Raw genomic sequence first — 22049 nt, forward strand, 5'->3', positions numbered from 1 at the left:
TTTCGACCTGAAAACATCCTAATTTAAGGCTTAATTCACCCAGGACGTCGTGAGAGAACAGAGAAGATTCAGAAGAGGCCGGCATGAGGACTTTATGCAGACATTCCACTGTTTAAGAACATTTTTTAATGAAAGACGTGCGCGCAAATTTGCCGAGTCGTTTCCGTGACGACTCGGCAAATCTGTGTGCGCCACGACAGGAAAAACACCTCCGTGTTGAAAACCATTTGTAAAATTCAGGTGGCTTTTGATGGCTTTCAACAACTGAGTAACTGAGAAATTGTTTAACAGCTTGGGCATGTTCCAACTTGCCCGTTAAGGTTTCCAACGGAGGTGTTTTTCCTGTCACGAACCCCAGCGGTCGGGTCCGGCCCGACATGCGACTCTGCCCGCACGTTCTTTCATTACAAAATGTCCGTTAACAATGGAATGTCCGAATAAACTCCTCATGCCGACTTCTTCTGAAAGTTCTCTGTTCGCTGACGACTTACTGGGTCAACAGAGCCTGAAATGTGGAAGTTTTCAACTTGAAACAGCGAGACGCTGCCGCCTCGAAGCGCAGATCGCCGTCAGACGCCGTGGGCCATCCTTACGGCGACACTACCAGACCAAAATCTCTCATCAGCCGTTAAAATTTTTACCGAAAACCAGCTGAATTTATCGAATGGTGTCCACTCAGTTGTGCCTTACAGTTTTGAAAAAATTTTGATCAAACAAAGCAGCAGTCTCTGAGCCATTCCTAAACAATGAAAAAATCGACAAGAAGGTGGGCGACTCCTCACTCAAAGACTGCCCACAGGCGAATGACGTAACCGACAGGCGTGAAAAAACTCTTGCATGCCCATGAGGGTTCAAGCATGTCTGATGTAATCACACGTGATTCAAATCCATATGGTTTTTGAGAAAAATAATAAGGTCGGATACTTTTCTAATAGACCTCGTATATATTAAAAAGTCTTGGAGACAAAACATAATATATTATATTAATTTAATATATTATTATATAATATATTTATCACTGTGGTAGTAGCATTTATACCTGAAAAGAGGCGGTGATATTGATCCCATAATCCATAAGCAAGTCTGATGTGTGGTTTATGAAATCACTTTTGATGTCTGCACTCTGTATCATTCCACTGTATTGTGGCCCAGCAATGACCTGCTGGACCAGTAACAAATAATCAAGAAACACAATGACCCTCTGTGCAATGAGAAGGATTAGATGATTCTTTTAAATAAGAAGCAATTCCATGAATTCAGTGATTTCCTGTTCTTTTTTTTATAAGACGCTGCTAATTTCCCTCTCCTCCTCTGCTCAGGTGTAACCAGTGCTGACACTATAGTGAATATGCGGAAGGTGACCCACCAGACCATTAGTGAGGAGCTGTCCAAAACAGTTCTCCTCCCCTGCCTTTTCACCCTTCGTCCCAGTTCCGGCTCATCCCATGAACCCCCCAGGATCAAGTGGACTAAGGTTTGGGGCCAGAGAGGCTCTGATGGCACGCAGAAGGAACAGTCAGTCCTGGTGGCCAAAGATAATGTGGTCAAGGTAAGAATGGAGGCGCCGCCATTAAATGTTTGGTTTCAGGTATTCTTTAAAAATAATGAATGCTAAAATACCCTCAGCCGTATGAGCATTTTCTTCTTTAAAATGACAGGCAGCTGGAAACCATTAGAAAAATTTATCTGGCTTTCGGTGAAAATGTTACGGGCTTGGTAGAGAATAAGGAGTGTTACTGTCGCTTTAAGGATGGCATCCAGCGGCTGTGGGGCGCGCCGCACTCCGAAGCCGCCATCGACACACTGAACGACCATTTCATTTCTAAATGGATCGCTGTCTGGATCCGTGACCATCATGTGCCATTTCTCTGGTTATCACAAGAGCTGGACGCCAACCATTTTCCGGCAGATTTCACTTTTAACAAGAGATTTTGTCATGGAAAGCTGAGCGGAGGCTTCGCGTGTCACGATGGATTTGCTACTGGAGCGAGACAAAATCACCTCTGTTTTAGTCTCACAGGACGGCTTTGAGATGGCGTTCAGACAGCTGTCGGTGGTTTTTCCATCGAGTGATTATCTGAGAAATTGTGGATGTGCCTGGACATGCCAGAACATGTCCCGTGAGGCTTCATCACGTCATTGCTTTGCACCATGCGGCACCGCCGCAACGCGCGGAATTCCTCCGCACGTCTGTCTCAATGTGCCGAAAAAGTGCTGATGTCCACGTCTTTTCACAATTCCTGTGCTAGTCAGACAACGTCCCGGATAAAACACAGCGTCCAGTTTGGAAATGAACGACACATTCCACTGTTACAGGAGTTTTTGTCATGGAAAGAGGAGCGGAGGCTTTGCGCGTTGCGGCGGTGCCGCATGGCGCAAACCAACGCCGTGATGAAGCCTCACGGGACATGTTCTGGCATGTCCAGGCACATCGACAATTTTTCAGATAATCACTCGATGGAAAAGCCACCGACAGCTGTCTGAACGCCATCTCAAAGCCATCCTGTGAGACCAAAACAGGTGGTTTTGTCTCGCTCCAGTAGCGAATCCATCGTGACGCGCGAAGTCTCCGCTCGGCTTTCCATGACAAAATCTCTTGTTAAAAGTGAAATCTGCCGGAAAATGGTTGATGTCCAGCTCTTGTGATAACCAGTGAAATGGCACATGATGGTCACGGATCCAGACAGCCATCCGTTTAGAAATGAAATGGTCGTTCAGCCTGTCTATGGCGGCTTCGGAGCGCGGCGCGCCCCACAGCTGCTGGGGGCCGTCCTTAAAGCGACAGTAACACTCCTTATTCTCTACCAAGCCCGTAACATTTTCACTGAAAGCCAGATAAATTTTTCTAATGGTTTCCAGCTGCCTGTCTCTAACAGTTTCTGAAAAAATTCTGATGGAAAAAAAGCCCAAATCATTCCGCCATTTCCTGGCAATGAAACAACGATGAGAGGGGTGGACCACTCCTCACTCAAAGCCTGCTCACAGGTGAATGATGCAACCGACAGGCGTGGGAAAAACTCACGCATGCGCACGAGGGTTCAAGCTTGTCTGACGCAATCACACGTGATTCAAATCCATATAGTTTTTTCTAATAGACCTCGTGTGTGTGTGTATGTATATATATATATATATATATATATATACAAGAAATGAACAATTTACTGGCATTTTTGTGGACAGTGATTAAATGAGTTAATTCATGGACACAATTCTTACTTACTCGTGATGTGAAAGAAAGAGAGATGAAGCTTAAAGACTTTAAGTGAATAAATCTGATTAGAATTTAGTGATGAAATTGGAAGCCAATTATTTTAAAAAAATGATTAATCAAACATATGAATATGTTTAAAAAGAAGCCACCTTGTATCCATTGACAACCAAACCCTTTTTCTGGAACCTTTAACTGGGTCACTTAGCTGATCCATTGAAAAGGTGGTTCGGACGATCCGTCATTGATGTAGGTTCTGCAGCGTGCTCACTTGGGTCAGGGGTTAACTCAGTGGTCTCCCAAGGGTGATCCCAAAACTCTTGTATCGGCTGGCTTTACTGACAGGATGGCTGCTTGCAGTCAGGTTTGAAATCAGCTCCGTCGTCAGCTGCTGGACCCCAGAGGTGGAAGGTGTTTGTTGAAAATGGTTTCTGGTAGCTTTTAAAAAGTTTGTTGGAGCCAGATTAAAAGTCTTCGTGAATTTAGAAAAAAGTAAAACTTTAAGAGTGTTGGAAAATTACAGAAAAAGGAAAAGTCGCTTTTCTGTAAATTCGCTATTATTTTGAAAAGTTCAGCTCGGAAGTTCTCTTAAAACTTCGAAAGACTTGACGCACCTTAAAGCGTCAGGTTAAAATTCTCAAAAATTGAGACAAGAATAAAACACAGAATGAATGCCACGTGGTAGCTTCAGCTAGCTTTAGCTTAGCATGGGGCCTTGTTGACCCAAAAATAATTAGGCGTTTTAGACAGGAAGAGAGCGAGTCAAGAGAGACAAAAGAGAGGAGCGAAGAGAGAGGCAAGAGGGGCGAAGGGGGAGGCGAGAGTCTGTTCTAACTTTTTAAGGGGGAATGACGTTAACTCCGCCCATTTAGGGTGTGTAACCTCACAGAAACTTCATGTGTTCACAGGGCAGACCCAAATTATTCAACTGTTTAAACACATTAACTATTTTGGTATAATATTGTTCTAAGACACTCGAATGAATACACATTATTAATCGTCACTTAAACACTCCATTTGATCAAAACAATATTTCACCATCAACACATTGATAATGCAGAAAGATCACACTTAAACACACATCAGTTACAATGAACACATGTCAATAAAATGGAATGATTATATGCAAAGCATTTCGTTTGATTAATCAATACAAACATTAGAAGTCTTTATATATATGAATCAAAGAAAACTGATGCAATTCTTTTATTTTAAAAGAATGTCTTTCTTCACTTAGACCTAACGATAATAGCTGTTATCAAGACGCAAAGTTTTATGGCCACTCTTATCATGGAAGGGATTTGTACATGTTCAATCAAGCCCCTCTGTTTTGTCTTGTGATAATTTCACAAGGACCACAATGGAAATGAGCATTTATGCTTTATGGTGTTATCTGTGTAACATTGATCTATTCACCTCTATGTTTATATTGATGTTGTATAATAAAGTCAATCAATCAATCATAAACAATATTTTAGTTACCTTTTAATGGCATCTGCAGGAGGTCGTGCATGTGCACATACATGAGCTTTTGAAAAGAGCAGAAGTTACTTTTGATTGTGTGTGATGTGCGTGCACGCTGCTGTCCTCAAGATGTCTTGTTAATCTCTCCAGAGGTGTTATCAGGTTACAAAAATAGCGTTTTCAGTTTTAGAAGTATTTCTCGCTAGCTTTTACATAAAATTTGAGAAACATGTCAGATTTACCCAGAAACAGAGAATTAGCAGCTAGTGAGACCAGCCAGTGATGTCACCATGCTGACATCTGCGAGATGACTTGTAAATCACTCCAGAGGTGTTATCAGGTTACAAAGACAGCATTTTCAGTTTTAGAAGTGTTTATTTCTTGCTAGCTTTTCCATAATATATAAGAAACATGTTAGATTTATCAAGAAACACAGCAGAATTAGCAGCTAGCGAGACCAGCCAATGACATTATCACGCTGATGTCTGCAAGATGTCTTGTAAATCACTCCAGAGGTGTTATCAGGTTACAAAGACAGCATTTTCAGTTTTAGAAGTGTGTATTTCTCACTAGCTTTTACATAATATCTGAGAAACATGTTAGATTTATCCAGAAACATAGCAGAATTAGCAGCTAGTGAGACCAGACAGTGATGTCACGGCACCTCTCTACTGTGGTTGGCTGTCACTAGAGTGCCTTGATTGGACAGTGGCGTCAACTCAGAACATGGCACCATTTTACGTTCAACTGCGCTGAACTACTGAATGAACCTTTAATGTTTTCAACATTTTTTTAAATCATGTAACCACATACAGCAACACATCCAGGTACAGGTGCTATCAAAATAAATATAAAAATAGTTAAGCTGTCAAATTTACATAAATTTACAATTGATGATGATTTATTTAATTAATTTAAAGTCTGATTTATGCAGCTGCAGCTCTGTAACTCCGTGTCATGCAAAAAGTTCTCCGTCTCTGGATTATGATTTATTCTGGACTAATTTGACCCTCAGCAAGCTTTTCTTTCTACAATCATCACCTCCAAATCAAAGGTAAGATGAACATTTTCCTCTTTTACCAACTTCGTGCTGTAAATGTGTGGACTTTTCTGATCCATTTATCAGCATGCGTGCTATATAATATGATGGGAGATTAAGGATTAAAAGCAGAAAAATGTCAAATCACAGCCTTCTGTGTCTGATTTAAGAGCTGCACATCAGTCTGTGGGTCCGAGTCTGAACACGGTTTGAAAAAAATAATCGGTCAAACTTTTAATCACAGAAATGACTCCGATCCCACTTTGCACAAATCGGGGAGTGTCAGAGCTGAACTTTAATTTGTAGAAGTACCTCTGCATGTCCAGACTGCTCAGAGTTTTTAATGGAAATACATTGTGATCAGACGGGACATTTATCCGATGTGAGCCATATGTACACGCTGACTTTATTTTCCCAAATTTTTCTTCTGTTTGGATCTGAAGGGAATCTGTAGCCCTCCCCCATCTTGAAGCCCTTGTTGTGTCTATTTGTGCATCCAAATGCACAACAACCTGGCATTTTCAGTGAATAAATAAATAAAATAGCTGGATTTACATGCAGACACATTAACAGCAAACGCTATTTTGAACCCAAGATGGCACCATGAGTCACGTGACTGATTTTTTTCGACTCATCATGTCTCCACTCTCTCTAATAAAGGCACTCTAACTGTCACCCCCCCCCCCCCCCCCCCCGCCCCCAAAAAAGCAGATTTGTATGATTCATAGCATAAAAATAGGAAACAGAATGTAGTCTTTTGACCTCTTAAAATTGGTCAAGGTTAGCCATCTTTGAACTTGTCCAAACTCTGTGTCCCAAGAATGTTCCCTGTCAATTTGCAGACTCTGATAGTAATAGGCCTGGACCTATGCTGAGCACGTATGGACAGATGCAAAGCTGTCACAGTACCCGATAGCCATATTTTGATGGCCTCGGGTAAAATTGGGTTTTGACAATGAAGAGTGCTTTTACATATTAACAGGGTGACAAACCCGGATATCCGGGAATAGAGCCGCTGCTGCTTCACATCAAAAGGAGCCAGGTGGTTTGGGCATCTGGTGAGGATGCCCCCCTGGTCAGCTCCCTAGGGTGGACTTCCAGGCTGGGCGGAGGCCCTGGTGAAGACCCTGTACATGCTGTGGAAGGATTATATTTCCCAGATGGTTTGTAAAGACTCTGGATCCCTCAGAAAGAGTTACTTGGCTGAGCATAAGAACATTTGAGCTGAGCTTCTTGGGCTACTGCAGCTGTGACCTGGACCCGGATAAGCTGCAGAAAATGACTGAATTAATTATTATTATTGCTGCACCTGTTTTCATTTCGTTGTTCCCTCTCTCTCTCTCTCTCTCACTCACTCTCTCACCTTTCTGCCTTCATTCATTTTTTTCATTACCCCATTTATTTTCCATTTATTCCCTTTATTTCCTTCTTTTAATTTTTGCTCTTTTCTTCCTTCTCATTTGTCCTTCAGGTGAAGAAGGCCTTCCAGGGTCGTGTATCCCTGCCTGGTTACAATGACAATCGTTACAATGCCAGCCTTGCTCTGACTGGGCTACGTTCCAGTGACTCCGGTCTGTACCGCTGCGAGGTCGTTGTGGGCATCAGTGACGAGCAGGACACAGTTCCTCTGGAGGTCTCAGGTGAGCTTTAAATATAACTTAAATTTGGGGTGGCAAATTAATGGCTGGAGAAATTCAAGCTCATACAATGTACATTACAAACTGGATGAATTGTTTTCACCAGGTCCATGATAATATTTACAGATCAAAACTTCTGTGCAACAGCAAAAATATGGTAATATTTCTGAAGGTTGAAAGGTGCTGCTATTTGCCTGTTGGAAATTAAGATTCAAACGCTTGGGACTGGGGAGTGATGACACAGATCTTCCTCGTGAATTAGGCTGCAGGAGATGCTGGGTTGGAGTTGGAGAACAAAATGCAAACAAGATGAGAGTGCAGGAGCGATGTGCCGCACATAGTGAGTGATGCACAGTTGTAAGACTTGAACAGAAGGTAGGGAGATGATTTCATCAGCTGAGGGTATGTCTGAAATGCTTGATGGAGTCCTGGGTATGTCATGTGACTGAGTATTTTGACTTGTTTGGTCTCCTGAATTGGCTTGCTCCGTTATGCTTCTTTTTTCTCTTCTTCAGAGTTGCTGCACTTGAATCTTTCTTTTTATTCGCTCACTTTCAGGTTGCTTTTTAATTCCCCTCTTCAGTTTTTCCAGCTCTGTTTGGCGTCAGTAACCCTGCTGTGAGACTGGCTGCCTATTCCTGATCTCCAAAGTAAAGCTATAGTGTGTGACTGCTAAACAGCGAACGCCTACCAACACCAAGCCAAAACTGTCCCATGGTTTTTTGTTTGTTTCTTTGTTTTTTGTCCTTAACCAGGTTGAAGTTCAGGTGGGGGCACAATGATTCCAAATTCAAATAAAATTGAAATCGACTATTAAGAAGATGATTATTTATACTTTTTGGTATATTTTGCACCTCATTCTGCCACCTCTGTTTCTAGATGGTTTCATTACTTTGACAAAGATATATAATCATATAATCAAGTCTTCCTTGACCCAGAAACTACCTGTCAAGGAATTTTGAGACTTGTCCATGAGAAGTGTATCTAAATATGGTGAAAGTGTCAAATTTGTAAAGAGATATTCACTTATTGTACTTATTATGTTGATGTCTCTGGGTCCTTAGCCTTATAGATTGAGAGGCACTGGGGAACAGAGGAAAGAAGTAATTGGTGATGTTGATGCCTTTACAGGAGAATTAAGGTCTTTTGGAGTCCTCGTGATTGCTATCTTACTGTGTGGTTGTGAGTCTTGGCTGCTTGGAGACTTGCATGCTTGGAAACTTTGATGGACCAGTTACCTAAAGGGACGATTAGATGTATGTGGTATTAGCTTTCCTCTGAGAATGAAGTTGTCTCTGTTATTGCTAGAATAGCCTAAGCAGTGGGTCACCCCTCTGAGTCTGTTCTGCTCAAGGTTTCTTGCTGAAAAAACACCAAAAACCCATTGTTTCCCACATACTTGTTCAGGTCTGTAAGGTTGGACCTTAACCTTGAGAAGTATCATGGGATGACATATGTTGTGATATGGCACTATATCAAAGTCAAAGTGTCTTTATTTGTCTCCCTAAGGAGAAGTTTGCCTTGGACAAAGAGGTATGCTACACAACAACACATCCAATACATACCACCCATGCATCAAAAACAACCACATAATAGTTCAAAATTAAAATACAAATACATAATCACTAAAAAACATATTAACATCTTAGTGCAAATTCCGCAACACATGACCCTACACTATCTTCCCTAAGCTATCTGTTGTGAAAGTGTTGTGACACGGAGCCACAACAGGGGGCATTAATGAACGGACAATGGATAAGCCAAAAAGTAACAATTTAATGTTGTGAATCGCACAACAACGTACAGACAATAACAATATGGTGGACTGTCAATCATACACCAGGTGACGTGTGGGCAGGCTCGATGATAGAAGACGCCTGGAGAGAGAAGAGCTGGATCCCCACACAGCTTCCAACACCAACGGAGCTGAAGAACACCGGAGCCGCCAAGCCCTGCGCCCCAGGTGGCCGCTGTCTTCAGCAGTCAGACCCGGTACTGCTGGCAGAGAACAGAGACAGTCCAGATGAGTGTGAGTTCGCACACTCAGTAATCCCACAGTCTGTATTAAGTAAAGGAGGGAAAACCTCCACCTCCAATCACACACACTCTTGCAGCTCCTGGTCAACCACTTATCTGGGTTGGGGTGTGAGGTGAAGCCGTCGCTGTCACACCAAACGCCAATCCCTCAGATAAGGACACACTCCAGGAAAACGGCTGCAACAGAAGTTCAGGTTATTACACACAAAGTGTCAGTCAGCAGAGAAATTACCTGAATGGTAGTTGATTTCTCGGCAAGGAGGTGGAGTTGCAGTCCGGTCTTTGTAGTGGTGGTGATGGTGACAGCTTGTGTTGATTAATGACAGCTGTCACTCCAGCAAAGCCGACGCCCTCTCGTGCTTGAAGCCCGCACTTCAAGCAGGGCGCCATCTTGTGGTGGTGGGCCAGCAGTACCTCCTCTTCAGCGGCCCACACAACAGGACCCCCCCCTCAACAGGCGCCGGTAGAAGTCGGCCAGGAGGGCCGGGTCCAGGATGAAGCTCCTCTTCACCCGTCGATGATCCGGGCAGGAGGCGGCGCCGGTCCGGGGCACAGAGGGGTGACACGTGGTGAGGTTTGATGTGGGACACATGGAAAACTGGGTGGATCCGCAGTGAAGCTGAAGCTGCCAGCTGGACTGAGGACCTTGAGGATAGGGAAAGGTCCGATGTATCTGTCCTTCAACTTTTGGGATTCCACTTGCAGGGGAATGTCCTTTGTAGAAAGCCAAACCTCCTGCCCAGGCTGGTACGCAGGGGCCGGGGCACGCCGGCGGTCTGCATGGTTCTTGGCCCTCGTCCGGGCTTTGAGCAGGGCAGAGCGGGCGGTACGCCACACCCGACGGCACCTTCTCAGATGGGCCTGGACCGAGGGCACCCCGACCTCTCCCTCCACTAGCGGGAACAATGGGGGCTGGTACCCCAAACACACTTCAAATGGGGAGAGGCCGGTGGCAGACGAGACTTGGCTATTATGAGCGTACTCGATCCAGGCCAGATGGTCACTCCAGGGCCGTGGGTGCGCGGAGGTCACGCAACGGAGGGCCTGCTCCAGTTCCTGGTTTGTCCGCTCTGCCTGCCCGTTCGTCTGGGGGTGGTACCAGACGATGAGACTGACGGTGGCCCCCAGTTCCCTACAGAACCCCGCCAGACCTGGGAGGAGAACTGAGGACCACGATCTGAGACAATGTCCGATGGAAATCCCATGCAGACGCACGACGTGGTGGACCAGGAGGTCTGCAGTCTCATGGGCCGTCGGGAGCTTCGGGAGGGCCACGAAGTGGGCCGCCTTGGAAAACCGGTCCACTATCGTTAGGATGGTGGTGTTTCCCTGGGACGGCGGGAGGCCCGTGACAAAGTCCAGGCCGATATGAGGACCAGGGGCGACGAGGCACTGGCAGAGGCTGGGAGGAGGCCTTGGGCCTTGTGATGGTCAGCTTTGCCCCTGGCGCAGGTGGTGCAGGCCTGGACATACTCCCGGACGTCGGCTTCCATAGACGCCCACCAGAAGCGCTGCCGGACCACTGCCACGGTTCTTCGCACCCCTGGGTGACAGGAGAGCTTGGAACCGTGACAGAAGTCAAGGGCCGCAGCCCTGGCCTCTGGTGGGACGTACAGTTGTTCTTCGGACGGTCCCCGGGTCCGGGCTCCGTGTCAGGGCCTCCCGGACGGTCTTCTCCACGTCCCAGGTAAGGGCGGCCATGACAGTGGACTTGGGGATGATGGTGTCAGGGGGGTCTGACAGCTCGGTCTTGACCTCCTCTTCGTGCCCCGGGACAGGGCATCAGATCGTTGGTTCTTGTCCCAGGGCGTAGGTAGGTGATCCGGAAGTCAAAACGCCCGAAGAACAGCGACCAGCGGGCTTGCCTGGGGTTCAGACGCTCTTGCGGTCCGGATGTACTCCAGGTTCCGATGGTCCGTGAAAAACTGTAAATGGTACCGACGCTCCCTCCAACAGGGTCTCCACTCTTCAAGAGCCTCCTTCACTGCAAGAAGTTCCCGATTGCGACGTCATAGTTCCGTTCAGCTGGGGTCAACCTACGGGAAAAGTAGGCACATGGATGGAGAACCTTGTCGGACTCCCCGCTCTGGGATAGCACGGCTCCTATCCCTGAGTCAGAGGCATCCACTTCAACAATAAACTGGCACTTGGGATCGGGCTGCACCAGAACTGGTGCAGTTGAGAACCGGCGTTTCAACTCCCTAAATGCGGCTTCGCACCGATCCGACCAGATGAAGGGGACTTTTGTGGAGGTCAGGGCTGTCAGGGGGCTAACTACCTGACTGTAACCCTTGATGAACCTCCGGTAGAAATTTGCAAAACCGAGGAACTGTTGTAGTTTCCTACGGTTCGTTGGTTGGGGCCAATCTCTCACCGCCGCAACCTTGGCCGGATCAGGGGCGACGGAGTTGGAGGAGATGATGAACCCCAAGAAGGACAAAGAAGAGCGGTGGAACTCACACTTCTCGCCCTTCACAAACAGCCGGTTCTCCAACAACCGCCGTAGGACCTGACGTACATGCTTAACATGGGTCTCAGGATCCGGAGAAAAAATGAGTATATCGTCTAGATATACGAAGACAAACCGATGCAGGAAGTCCCGCAAGATGTCATTAACCAATGCTTGGAACGTCGCGGGCGCATTGGTGAGGCCGAATGGCATGACCAGGTACTCAAAGTGACCTAACGGGGTGTTAAATGCCGTCTTCCACTCGTCTCCCTCCCGGATCCGAACCAGGTGATAAGCATTCCTAAGATCCAATTTCGTGAAAATTTGGGCTCCATGCAGGGGCGTGAACACTGAATCCAACAGAGGTAACAGGTATCGGTTACGAACCGTGATCTCGTTCAGCCCTCTGTAATCAATGCATGGACGGAGTCCGCCGTCCTTCTTGCCCACAAAAAAGAAACCAGCACCCATCGGGGAGGTGGAGTTCCGGATCAACCCGGCAGCTAACGAGTCCCGGATGTAGGTCTCCATTGATTCGCGTTCCGGACGTGAGAGGTTGTACAGTCTGCGGGACGGGTACTCAGCGCCCGGTATCAAATCAATGGCACAATCGTTTGGACGGTGCGGGGGGCAGCGTGAGTGCCAGATCCTTGCTGAAGACGTCAGCAAGGTCGTGGTACTCGGCTGGCACCGCCGCCAGATTGTGGGGGGACTAAACCTCCTCCTTAGCTGTCACACCGGGTGGAACCGAGGATCCTAAACACTCCCGGTGGGCAGGTTTCGCTCCCACTGAACCACAACCCCAGACGGCCAATCAATCCGGGGATTGTGTTTTAACACCCATGGAAAACCCAATATCACTCGAGTCTGGTGTGTGATTAGTGGAAGAAGGGTGCCATCTAGTGCCCGCACTGACAATGGTGACGGTAAGGCCACTAGAGGGAGCCCGACCTCCTTTGCCCATCTGCTATCCAGCAGATTTCCCTCCGACCCCGTGTCCACCAGTGCTGGGGTGTGAAGGGTTAATCCTCACGGTCTCCCCGCGTGGGTATTGTGACCCACCCTTAGCCCATCTCTAGGACGAGTGCTGCTGTTTTGATCGTTTGGGGCATTCTCTCTGTGTGTGCTCAGTTGAGCTACAGAGAAAACACTCTCCACGGATCAGCCTCCTTTGTTTCTGATCTGATCGTTTTTTTGGCCCTGCTCGTTTCATAGCAACGTCAGCAGGGGGAGCTGTTGTCACGTGAGCGAGCCCTGGCAAGTGGAGCGTGGGGAAGTCGGCTCCCTTTCAGACCCGGGAGAAGGGGACGGCTTGTGCCTGACCACGCCCTTCGTCTCGCTCCCATCGGTGTTCTGTTAATCGGTTGTCTAACCGTATAACCAGGTCGATAAGCCCATCTAAATCCCGCGGCTCGTCCTTCGCCACCAGGTGCTCCTTGAGGACCAGAGACAGTCCGTTTACAAAGGCGGCGCGGAGCGCAACAGCATTCCAGCCGGCTCGCGCTGCCGCGATGCGGAAGTCTGCATACTTTGCTGCGCTCCGACACCCCTGTCTTATCGACAGCAGCGCACTTGAAGCGGTCTCGCCTCTATGAGGGTGGTCGAACACCTGTCGGAACTCCCTCACAAACTCAGTATAAACCGTTAGGAGCCGTGAATTCTGCTCCCAAAGCGCCGTAGCCCAGGCGCGTGCATCTCCTCGAAGCAAGTTTATAACGTAAGCCACCCGGCTGGCGTCTGACGCGTACATGATGGGACGCTGTGAAAAGACGAGCGAGCACTGCATCAAGAAGTCCGCGCACGTCTCCACACAGCCTCCGTACGGCTCCGGAGGGCTTATGTATGCTTCAGGGGAAGGTGGGGGGGGGTCGTTGAGCGACCAGCGGAATGTCTGTTTCTGGCACACGGTCAGCAGGAGGAGGTGCTGCAGCAGCGCCCTGATCATGCGCTTCCACCTGGGTGGTGAGAGCCTCTATCCTGCGATTGAGAACACTGCTCTGCTCGGTAACTAAGTCCAACCGAGCGGCAAAGGCGGTTAAGCTCACCCACCACGCCTCCTGCCTGTGCACCTCGCTCTCCCATTGGCTGTTCAAGCGATGGTTGACGCCCCTCGGGATCCATGACGCTGGCCGAGAAATCCTGTTGTGAAAGTGTCGTGACACGGACCCACAACAGGGGGCGTTAATGAACGGACAATGGATAAGCCAAAAAGTAACAATTTAATGTTGTGAATCGCACAACAACGTACAGACAATAACAATATGGTGGACTGTCAATCATACACCAGGTGACGTGTGGGCAGGCTCGACGATAGAAGACGCCTGGAGAGAGAAGAGCTGGATCCCCACACAGCTTCCAACACCAACGGAGCTGAAGAACACCAGAGCCGCCAAGCCCTGCGCCCCAGGTGGCCGCTGTCTTCTGCAGTCAGACCCGGTACTGCTGGCAGAGAACAGAGACAGTCCAGATGAGTGTGAGTTTGCACACTCAGTAATCCCACAGTCTGTCTTAAGTAAAGGAGGGAAAACCTCCACCTCCAATCATACACACTCGTGCAGCTCCTGGTCAACCACTTATCTGGGGTGGGGTGTGAGGCGAAGCCGTCGCTGTCACACCAAACGCCAATCCCTCAGATAAGGACACACTCCAGGAAAACGGCTGCAACAGAAGTTCAGGTTATTACACACAAAGTGTCAGTCAGCAGAGAAATTACCTGAATGGTAGTTGATTTCTCGGCGAGGAGGTGGAGTTGCAGTCCGGTCTTTGTAGTGGTGGTGATGGGTGACAGCTTGTGTTGATTAATGACAGCTGTCACCTCCAGCAAAGCCGACGCCCTCTCGTGCTTGAAGCCCGCACTTCAAGCAGGGCGCCATCTTGTGGTGGTGGGCCAGCAGTACCTCCTCTTCAGCGGCCCACACAACACTATCTGCTCATTTATGAGCTTCACTGACAATGGAATAAACTAATGTTTATATCGGTTATACAGTATTTACAAAGAGGAACTGTGTACCTCCTTCCCTAGTTAAGTAAAACATATTCAAAGTGCAGTACGTGAGAAGCATCTGATAAGATATTCTCTGCAAGTCTGACAATTGTCTGTTCAAACAACTCTTGGGGAGTTACAGGTGCCACCATACCAATGATTTTGCCAGCTATTTTTGTCAGATATAAATAAACTCAATTGAATTGGAATTGAATCCTTGGGTACCGCCGGAATGACTTTGTGTCATATGAACACTTACATCATAACACACAGATGAGCGGTATCATTTGTGTAATGGGGGAACATTAGTGATGATGCTTTCCTGCCTTACTCTAATGATAACCCACTCCAGTGTTGAGGACCCAAGCAACTGAAAAAGGCCAAGGGAATACTCTAGTTTCACCTGGGTGATTTTGAGTAACAGAGATGGACCAGTTTGCCTGGCTGGGGGGGTTGACATCCAAGACCCAGGACTGTTCTGTAGTGTGGTAGATGGAGAAACCCAACCTGAGCTGTTTTTGAGAGATCCTACTTTCAAACCAGTGAAATAAACAAATGCAGATAAACTGAACCTCCTTGATAGAGGTAATACATTCCCATGTTGAGGTCTTACAAAGAATTTAATCTTTAAACTTTAATCTACAGGGTTGTGAGTTGTATCCATCCCCTGTGTCACTGGTCTGAGGTCATAAAATTAAGATATAAATAATAAAATAAAAAAAAATAAAACCATTTCTAATAGACAAATTAGGAGTAATCATGCTCCATAAAAGATTTGAGCATTTGTGCAAATGTACAATGGCCATGAGGATTATCAAGATGTGACCTAAGTTAAAAGATAACTCTTGAACACTGACTGGCCACTTTATTAGGTACACTTGTTCAACTGCTTGTTAACACAAATAGTTAATCAACCATTCACATGGCAGCAACTCAATGCATTTAGGCATCTAGATGTGGGGAAGACGACTTGTTGAAGTTCAAACTGAGCATCAGAATGGGGACGAAAGGGGATTTAAGTGACTTTGAATGTGCCATAGTTGTTGCTGTGTGACAGACTGGTCTGAGTTCAGAAACTGTTGATCTACTGAGAGTTTCACATACACCCATCTCTAAGGTTTAGAGGGAATGGCTCAGAAAAGTGGCAGTTGTGTGGACAAAAATGCCTCATTGATGTCAGAGGTCAGAGGAGAATGAGCAGACTGGTTGAACGGGCGACTGTGTGATGCCATCATGTCAATACGGACCAACATCTTTGAGGAATGTTACTAAAAACTTGTTGAATTGATGCCACAAAGAATTTAGGCAGTCCTGAAGGATAAAGGCGGCCCAACCCGGTGCTATCAAGGTGTATCTAATAAACTGGCCGGTTAGTGTACTTATCAGCCTGCCATGCAATGCTTTAGTCAAGTGGATCTGCACTGTAATGTGTTTATACTCTGTCAAATAAAGTGTGATCAGAAGCAAGACACAAATAAAGAGCAATCGATGCTATGTAAGGACCCTCGTGTGATTCGATATCATCTCTTTGCATATTTCATACTACTATCTCACAATGTGCAGTGATAAACACAGCGCCATAATTAACGCTATTTAACTGTCATTCTGTGTTATAGTATATGTTTTGCCAACATAAACTCTTGCATGAGTAAAACAACACATCACTCTGTACACAGACCTCCAAATCGCTGTCACAGCACAGTGTTATGAATAATAATGAGGCTGTTTTCCATGTCAGCATAATACAGCCATTACACCAGGGGCCTTTTACTGTCCCCGTGAAGATGTGATGTTCGGGTATAAAGGTGGGCGGCCTATAATACATTAAACATTGTTGACCTGGGTCACTCAGGGTGCTGCTCATGCGATCAAAGCTTAATTAAACCAATGAGGTCTGAGCCCGGCAATGAACTCCGTTGTCACATTGTGTTACTCTGAGATTTTAGTGTGGCTCTCTAAATGCCCAAGCCGTTTACTGGATTACAAGCGTTCATGATCCCTTTGTTTGTAGAGTTTCCAGGTAGATCATTGTGGCAGCAAAATAATTATTATGCATCTGTGTAACCCCCCCCCCCCCCCTTTCAAGACATATTTACATATTTAAAAAAAATACATTCTGTCAACTAAATGAATTTTTGAAAAAGAGAATGCTGTGCTTTGAGAGAGAGAGATAAAGCAGCCCACGTTAAATTAAGCAGTCGTGCTATAAAAAATATTATATAACGGCTGAGTGGATCCTTGTCATTTGATTGGTGCTTTGTATGTCAAATGACATGGATTAATTCATCTCATTTGTGTTGCATTGCATTTAGAGTGCAGTTTGGTTCCATTTAGAGTGCAAATTTGGTTCCATACGTTTGGTACCATTGCACTTTGCACACGCACATGCAGACCGGTTTGGACCGATGCAGTTGCATGCGTCAAATATTTTTCCGCATCATTCGCCATCGGTAAAAAAAAAATCTTGAATAATCCCGAATAGTGCCGAGTGCAGTGAACACAGCTTTTCGGTGGTTTTCATGTCAACCTATAGTCCGTAAATTATACCGATTTTTCCGAGTTTCAGAGTCATATGGATGTACAAATAAAGTCGAATATTCGGGGTTTTGTTCTTTGGCGGGTCTGTAATCAACCGTTTCTGCAGTGCGACTCCACTTTGAAGCCGTGAACCATTGAAGCAATGCTTCAATCCACTAGCTCGTTGGTTCTTTGATTCGCTGCGCTTCAGAAATGGCAAGTCCGCTTCTTAACTCCTCTCAAAGCCATTAAAATACCGTGAGTCACTTTTGTATGGATTAAAGTCACTAACTGCGACTCTAGTCTTGTTGTAGTCAAGAAACGAGACTCGTCCTCCATTCCGTTGCCGCAGCTCCAAACACTGCGTGGCTCTCTGCTGAGACAGAGTCCAGTCGGAATTAATAACTTCAAAATGAATTGCCGCTTTAAATAAAATGACACCTCTTTCCAAACGTTGTAATACAGACAACTACAATAGACTAAAACATTTTTTTCCTCCCAAAATGAAACGTGCTGTATTTCTTTACACATTACATCCTGAAGTGAAGCAAAGCAGCTGTAAGCGCTCAGCTCAGATATGGAAAGACCTTTATGCCAATAATACCTGAAAGGAAATGCTTTTGACAAAAACTACAGATTTTGTTTATTCCTATTTATGTCCAGAGATCAAGGATCCACCATGTAGAGTTTATTATGTCCAACGTTTAAGGATCCAGTTACCAATTTCATATTTATTTACTTTAAGACTCAATAAAATGTTCAATTTCAATTCAGTTTCAATTTAATCAGCTTATAAAGTGCCAAATCACAACAAAATCTAAATATACTAAACCAAATACATCACCACTGTACTCATATCACAATTGTGATATGTGTACAATTGTGATGTATTTGGTTTAGTAAATTTAGTCATGGACATGATGAATATTGTTACCTGCTGGACTGTTTCTAATTTTGATTGGTATCAATGGAAAATGTCTTCTGTGAACTGTCTGTATCGCAATATATTATTATTAAGAATATATGCAGTCATATTTTTATTGATTTTATCAATTAAAAACCCTCATATATAGATTCAGGTATAAAGATTTTGGCAATAAATTTTATCCCGTTTACAGTCAATTTTTGTTATAGTGTTGTTTTTATAGGACATCATATTTATACAAATAAGAAGTGTTCACTATAGTCCATGAAGTATAATAAATATGTTAAAAGAAATTTGACAGTGTATGTTGCACACAAATAAAAGAATAAAGATTATTGAATAACAAGACGTGTACAATTTTTATTTTATCATTGGGCAAAAATGCATCTGTCAGATTTTCACTCTGGATCCAGCCCTGACATTTGCATGCACGCACACACACACACACACAGAACACGCACGTGCACGCACACACAAAACAAATCCACTGCGCTGTCTGGAGGCTGTTAGCAGGAAGTTAGAATGAAAAGCTGAACTAATTTCTGACACGAGTTTTTTTCACTACACTGAAGATGAACACAGTCTTTTTTCTTGGTAGTACACACGCACAAGCGCCAACCCGGTTGTGTGTGCGCGCACGCCCGCGTGCGGGGGACGATGACTCTACCGAGATGAAGGTTTGATTGAGCTAACTGACGCTGCTAATTTTTGTAACACACACGCACATACACACACACACACACACACACACACACACAAACAAAATCCACTCCACTGTAAGCCGTCTGGATGCATGAAGAACTGTTCAGATGAAAAGCTGAAAAACTGATGAAAATCTTTTTTTTAATGTAAGTCCGAAGTCAGTGCACAGCATCATCGGACTACACGTCACAACTTTAGCACTTTAGGACTTTAGCAGCTGTGGAACACCAAAATGTAAGTCCCTTTTCTGTTGATTATAAATTCATAAAATATCAAATGACAAGGATCTATTTTAGTGGTTTTATATATATATATATATATATATATATATATGAAACAAATAATGAATGTTTTTACATTCTTTCAATGGAGCGAATATTTAATTTGGTGTATATTTCACCTCATTCATACCATTGAACTCATAAACATTCATTATGTGTATATTGAATAACTCAACTCAAATATTTTCAATTTCTTTGACTTAAAGTTTTCAGCCACTTCTCTTATGGGATTACATGAACAGAACTTATAATTAATGACTACATAAGCACATTCTTATATGCTTAAAGGAATATTTATTAGTTTTGTTTGCTAAAAGTAGTATAAACTCTTTCTCCTTCTCCCTTTTTCACTTGTGGTGGCCATAGCTGTTGTGATATGGATCCACATGTTAATTTGTCAGATGTTTAATCAAATCCATATTACATTGAGAATGGGCACAGGCAGCCTTGAACTGAGAACCTTCTGCTTTGATGCAAAGCTGTGATCGTTCCATTCATAGTCTTTTAAATTAAACTTAAGTCAAACACTTTAACTTATGAAATTCAAAATCATGTGACTCAAAGCTTTAAAACTTTGTGGTAATTCATTGCCTCAATTACACTTATTACAGCTTTTCCTTTTCCTTAACAGTTTTTCCTTACCACTGTTGCTCTGGGGGTTGGTAAGGTTAGACCTTTACCTGTGTGAAGCGCCTTGAGGCAACTCTGTTGTGATTTGGCGCTATATAAAGGAAAATAAATTGAAAATTGAATTGAAATTACAGCTAAGTTCAAACATTCATTCATTTTCTATACCTGCTTATTCCAATTAAGTGTCACATGGCAGCTACAGCCTCTCGCAGCATTCACTGGACAAAAAGCAGACAAATGCATTCACCATCAATGAAAATTTGCCAATGTAACTATCCTGCACGTGTTTCTAAGGAAGCCAGAGCACTCAGAGGGAACCCACGCAGAAACATATACTCATGACAGAAAGGACCACCAACGATTCCAGTACCTTCTTGCCACCATGCCAACCCTAACTTCAAACACTTTGACTAAATATCTTCTTCACATTAGGCTTATTCGACACTTTCTCCTTGGGAGTGTGGATCAAAGATAAAATCATACCATTAATTGTGTCTGTCAGATAAATTCAAACAAATCTCGACTGATCAAATCATTTGACTAGTTCATTAAGATTTTATTGTGAAGTTCCTGAACTCTGAATTCTCTCTTTATATATTGTCTTTCTACATCATATTTAATATAATTTGTCACTGTATGCGTAATAGTCTCAGAACATAAATCAGTTGGATGCGTTCCTATTCAGCACCACATACACTATATTGATGTTACTGATTTTAGACACACTAATTTACACAATAGAGAACAGTGATATCAGTAAAGTGATATTAAAAATGTTCACTTAATGAACTCAAAACAATGAAAAAGTCACATTAGTAGAACTTTTTAACTTTTTTCCTAAATATTTTTACTTTAGCATTGTTCCTTTTCCAAAATTAACTTTTTTGTACTGAATCTTTTTGTTTATTCTGAGTGTTTGGAGGGTGCTATGTATGCTCTTCAAACTGAGGTCCTTCACCAGAGGCCTGAGAGTATGACGGTCCTGCACAGTCTTTTAGCTCATCCTAGGACTGCACTCTTCTGGACTGAGACCTCTGATGTTGTGCCTGAAATCTCCTGGAGCCACTTTTACAGTTTGGGCTTACACCTAATATGGGAACATTAGGAGTTGTAATAGGAGTGGTAGTAGGAATTACCACTGGGACCATTTTTTGGACTTTACCTTCCACATCTGCTCTAGTTGTTCCTTCAGCCCTTGGTACTCCATGATTTTCTTGTGTTCCTTCTTTCTGATGTTACTATTGTAAGGGAATGTCTATCACAGTTGTGGTCTTCTTTTTCTTGGAAACCACCACTATGTCCAGTTGGTTGGTAGCAGCTGCTTGTCTGTTTGGAATATGAAGTCCCATAGTACTTTAGTCCTGTTGTTCTCAACCACCTTTAGTGGGGTCTCAAATCAGGACTCGGGACTTCTAATACGTATGGGCCACAGATGTTCCTGTACACTATTCCAGACACTTGGTTGTGCCCCTGTCCCAGCTTGCATCTTGCATCCTGTAAAGGTCTGTGTCTGTTGTTGAGGAACCAGGACACACAAATTGGAAATTGACTACTGGAACAAGACATACATGGACAAGGAGTGTCCACAGGGAAACGATGGAATGCTACTATGACAGCAGGCCTAATTTTGCACTTATCAGACAAAAACAACAGTACCAGTACCATGTAATGAACATTGTATACAATGGATTTTGTGTAACAGATTTTTGCTCGCATGGGACAAAATGTCCCACCGCATTGTAATTTAGTCCATTAAAAACCCCTCACATGTACTGGACAGAGCAATCTGGATATGCACAGTAAGAAAGGTACGAAATTAAGTTCAACACTGACCCTCGCCAATTCGAGGAAAGTGGGTACTTTATTTCCGTGATTAAAAGTCCGACCATTTAATTTTTTCCAAACCATGCTCAGACACCTACATGAGAGCAGGGTACGCCCCTGCCTCATTTACATCCCAGTCTGGTTTGGTCCCGGTGATTTTGTCCATGTTTATACATATAATGGATTTTGTGTGTTGAATACCATATAGACACACACACATACAGATTTCGAACAGACAAAATTCGCTGGTCCACCGTGAGTCCAGTATATGTAAATATTTTACTGTATGTAATGAAGGTGTGGGTGTGGGATATTAGCTCAACAAAAATATAAACGCAACACCTTTGGTTTTG

At 44.5% G+C, this 22049-nt stretch overlaps 1 protein-coding gene across 1 annotated transcript in view; it reads left to right on the forward strand.

The window, feature by feature from the left end:
* Nucleotides 1-1323: 1323 nt before the first annotated feature.
* The window catches only part of ncanb (neurocan b), a 377055-nt gene continuing 356329 nt past the window's right edge, over nt 1324-22049 (forward strand). Inside the window, exons 1-2 of the mRNA XM_034179195.1 lie at nt 1324-1549; nt 7183-7351. Of these exons, the coding sequence (XP_034035086.1) occupies nt 1349-1549; nt 7183-7351 (370 nt within the window). The 5' untranslated portion in view covers nt 1324-1348. The remainder of the gene's footprint in view (nt 1550-7182; nt 7352-22049) is intronic.

Source organism: Thalassophryne amazonica, chromosome 10 (assembly GCF_902500255.1).
Source record: "Thalassophryne amazonica chromosome 10, fThaAma1.1, whole genome shotgun sequence".
NCBI lineage: Eukaryota > Metazoa > Chordata > Actinopteri > Batrachoidiformes > Batrachoididae > Thalassophryne > Thalassophryne amazonica.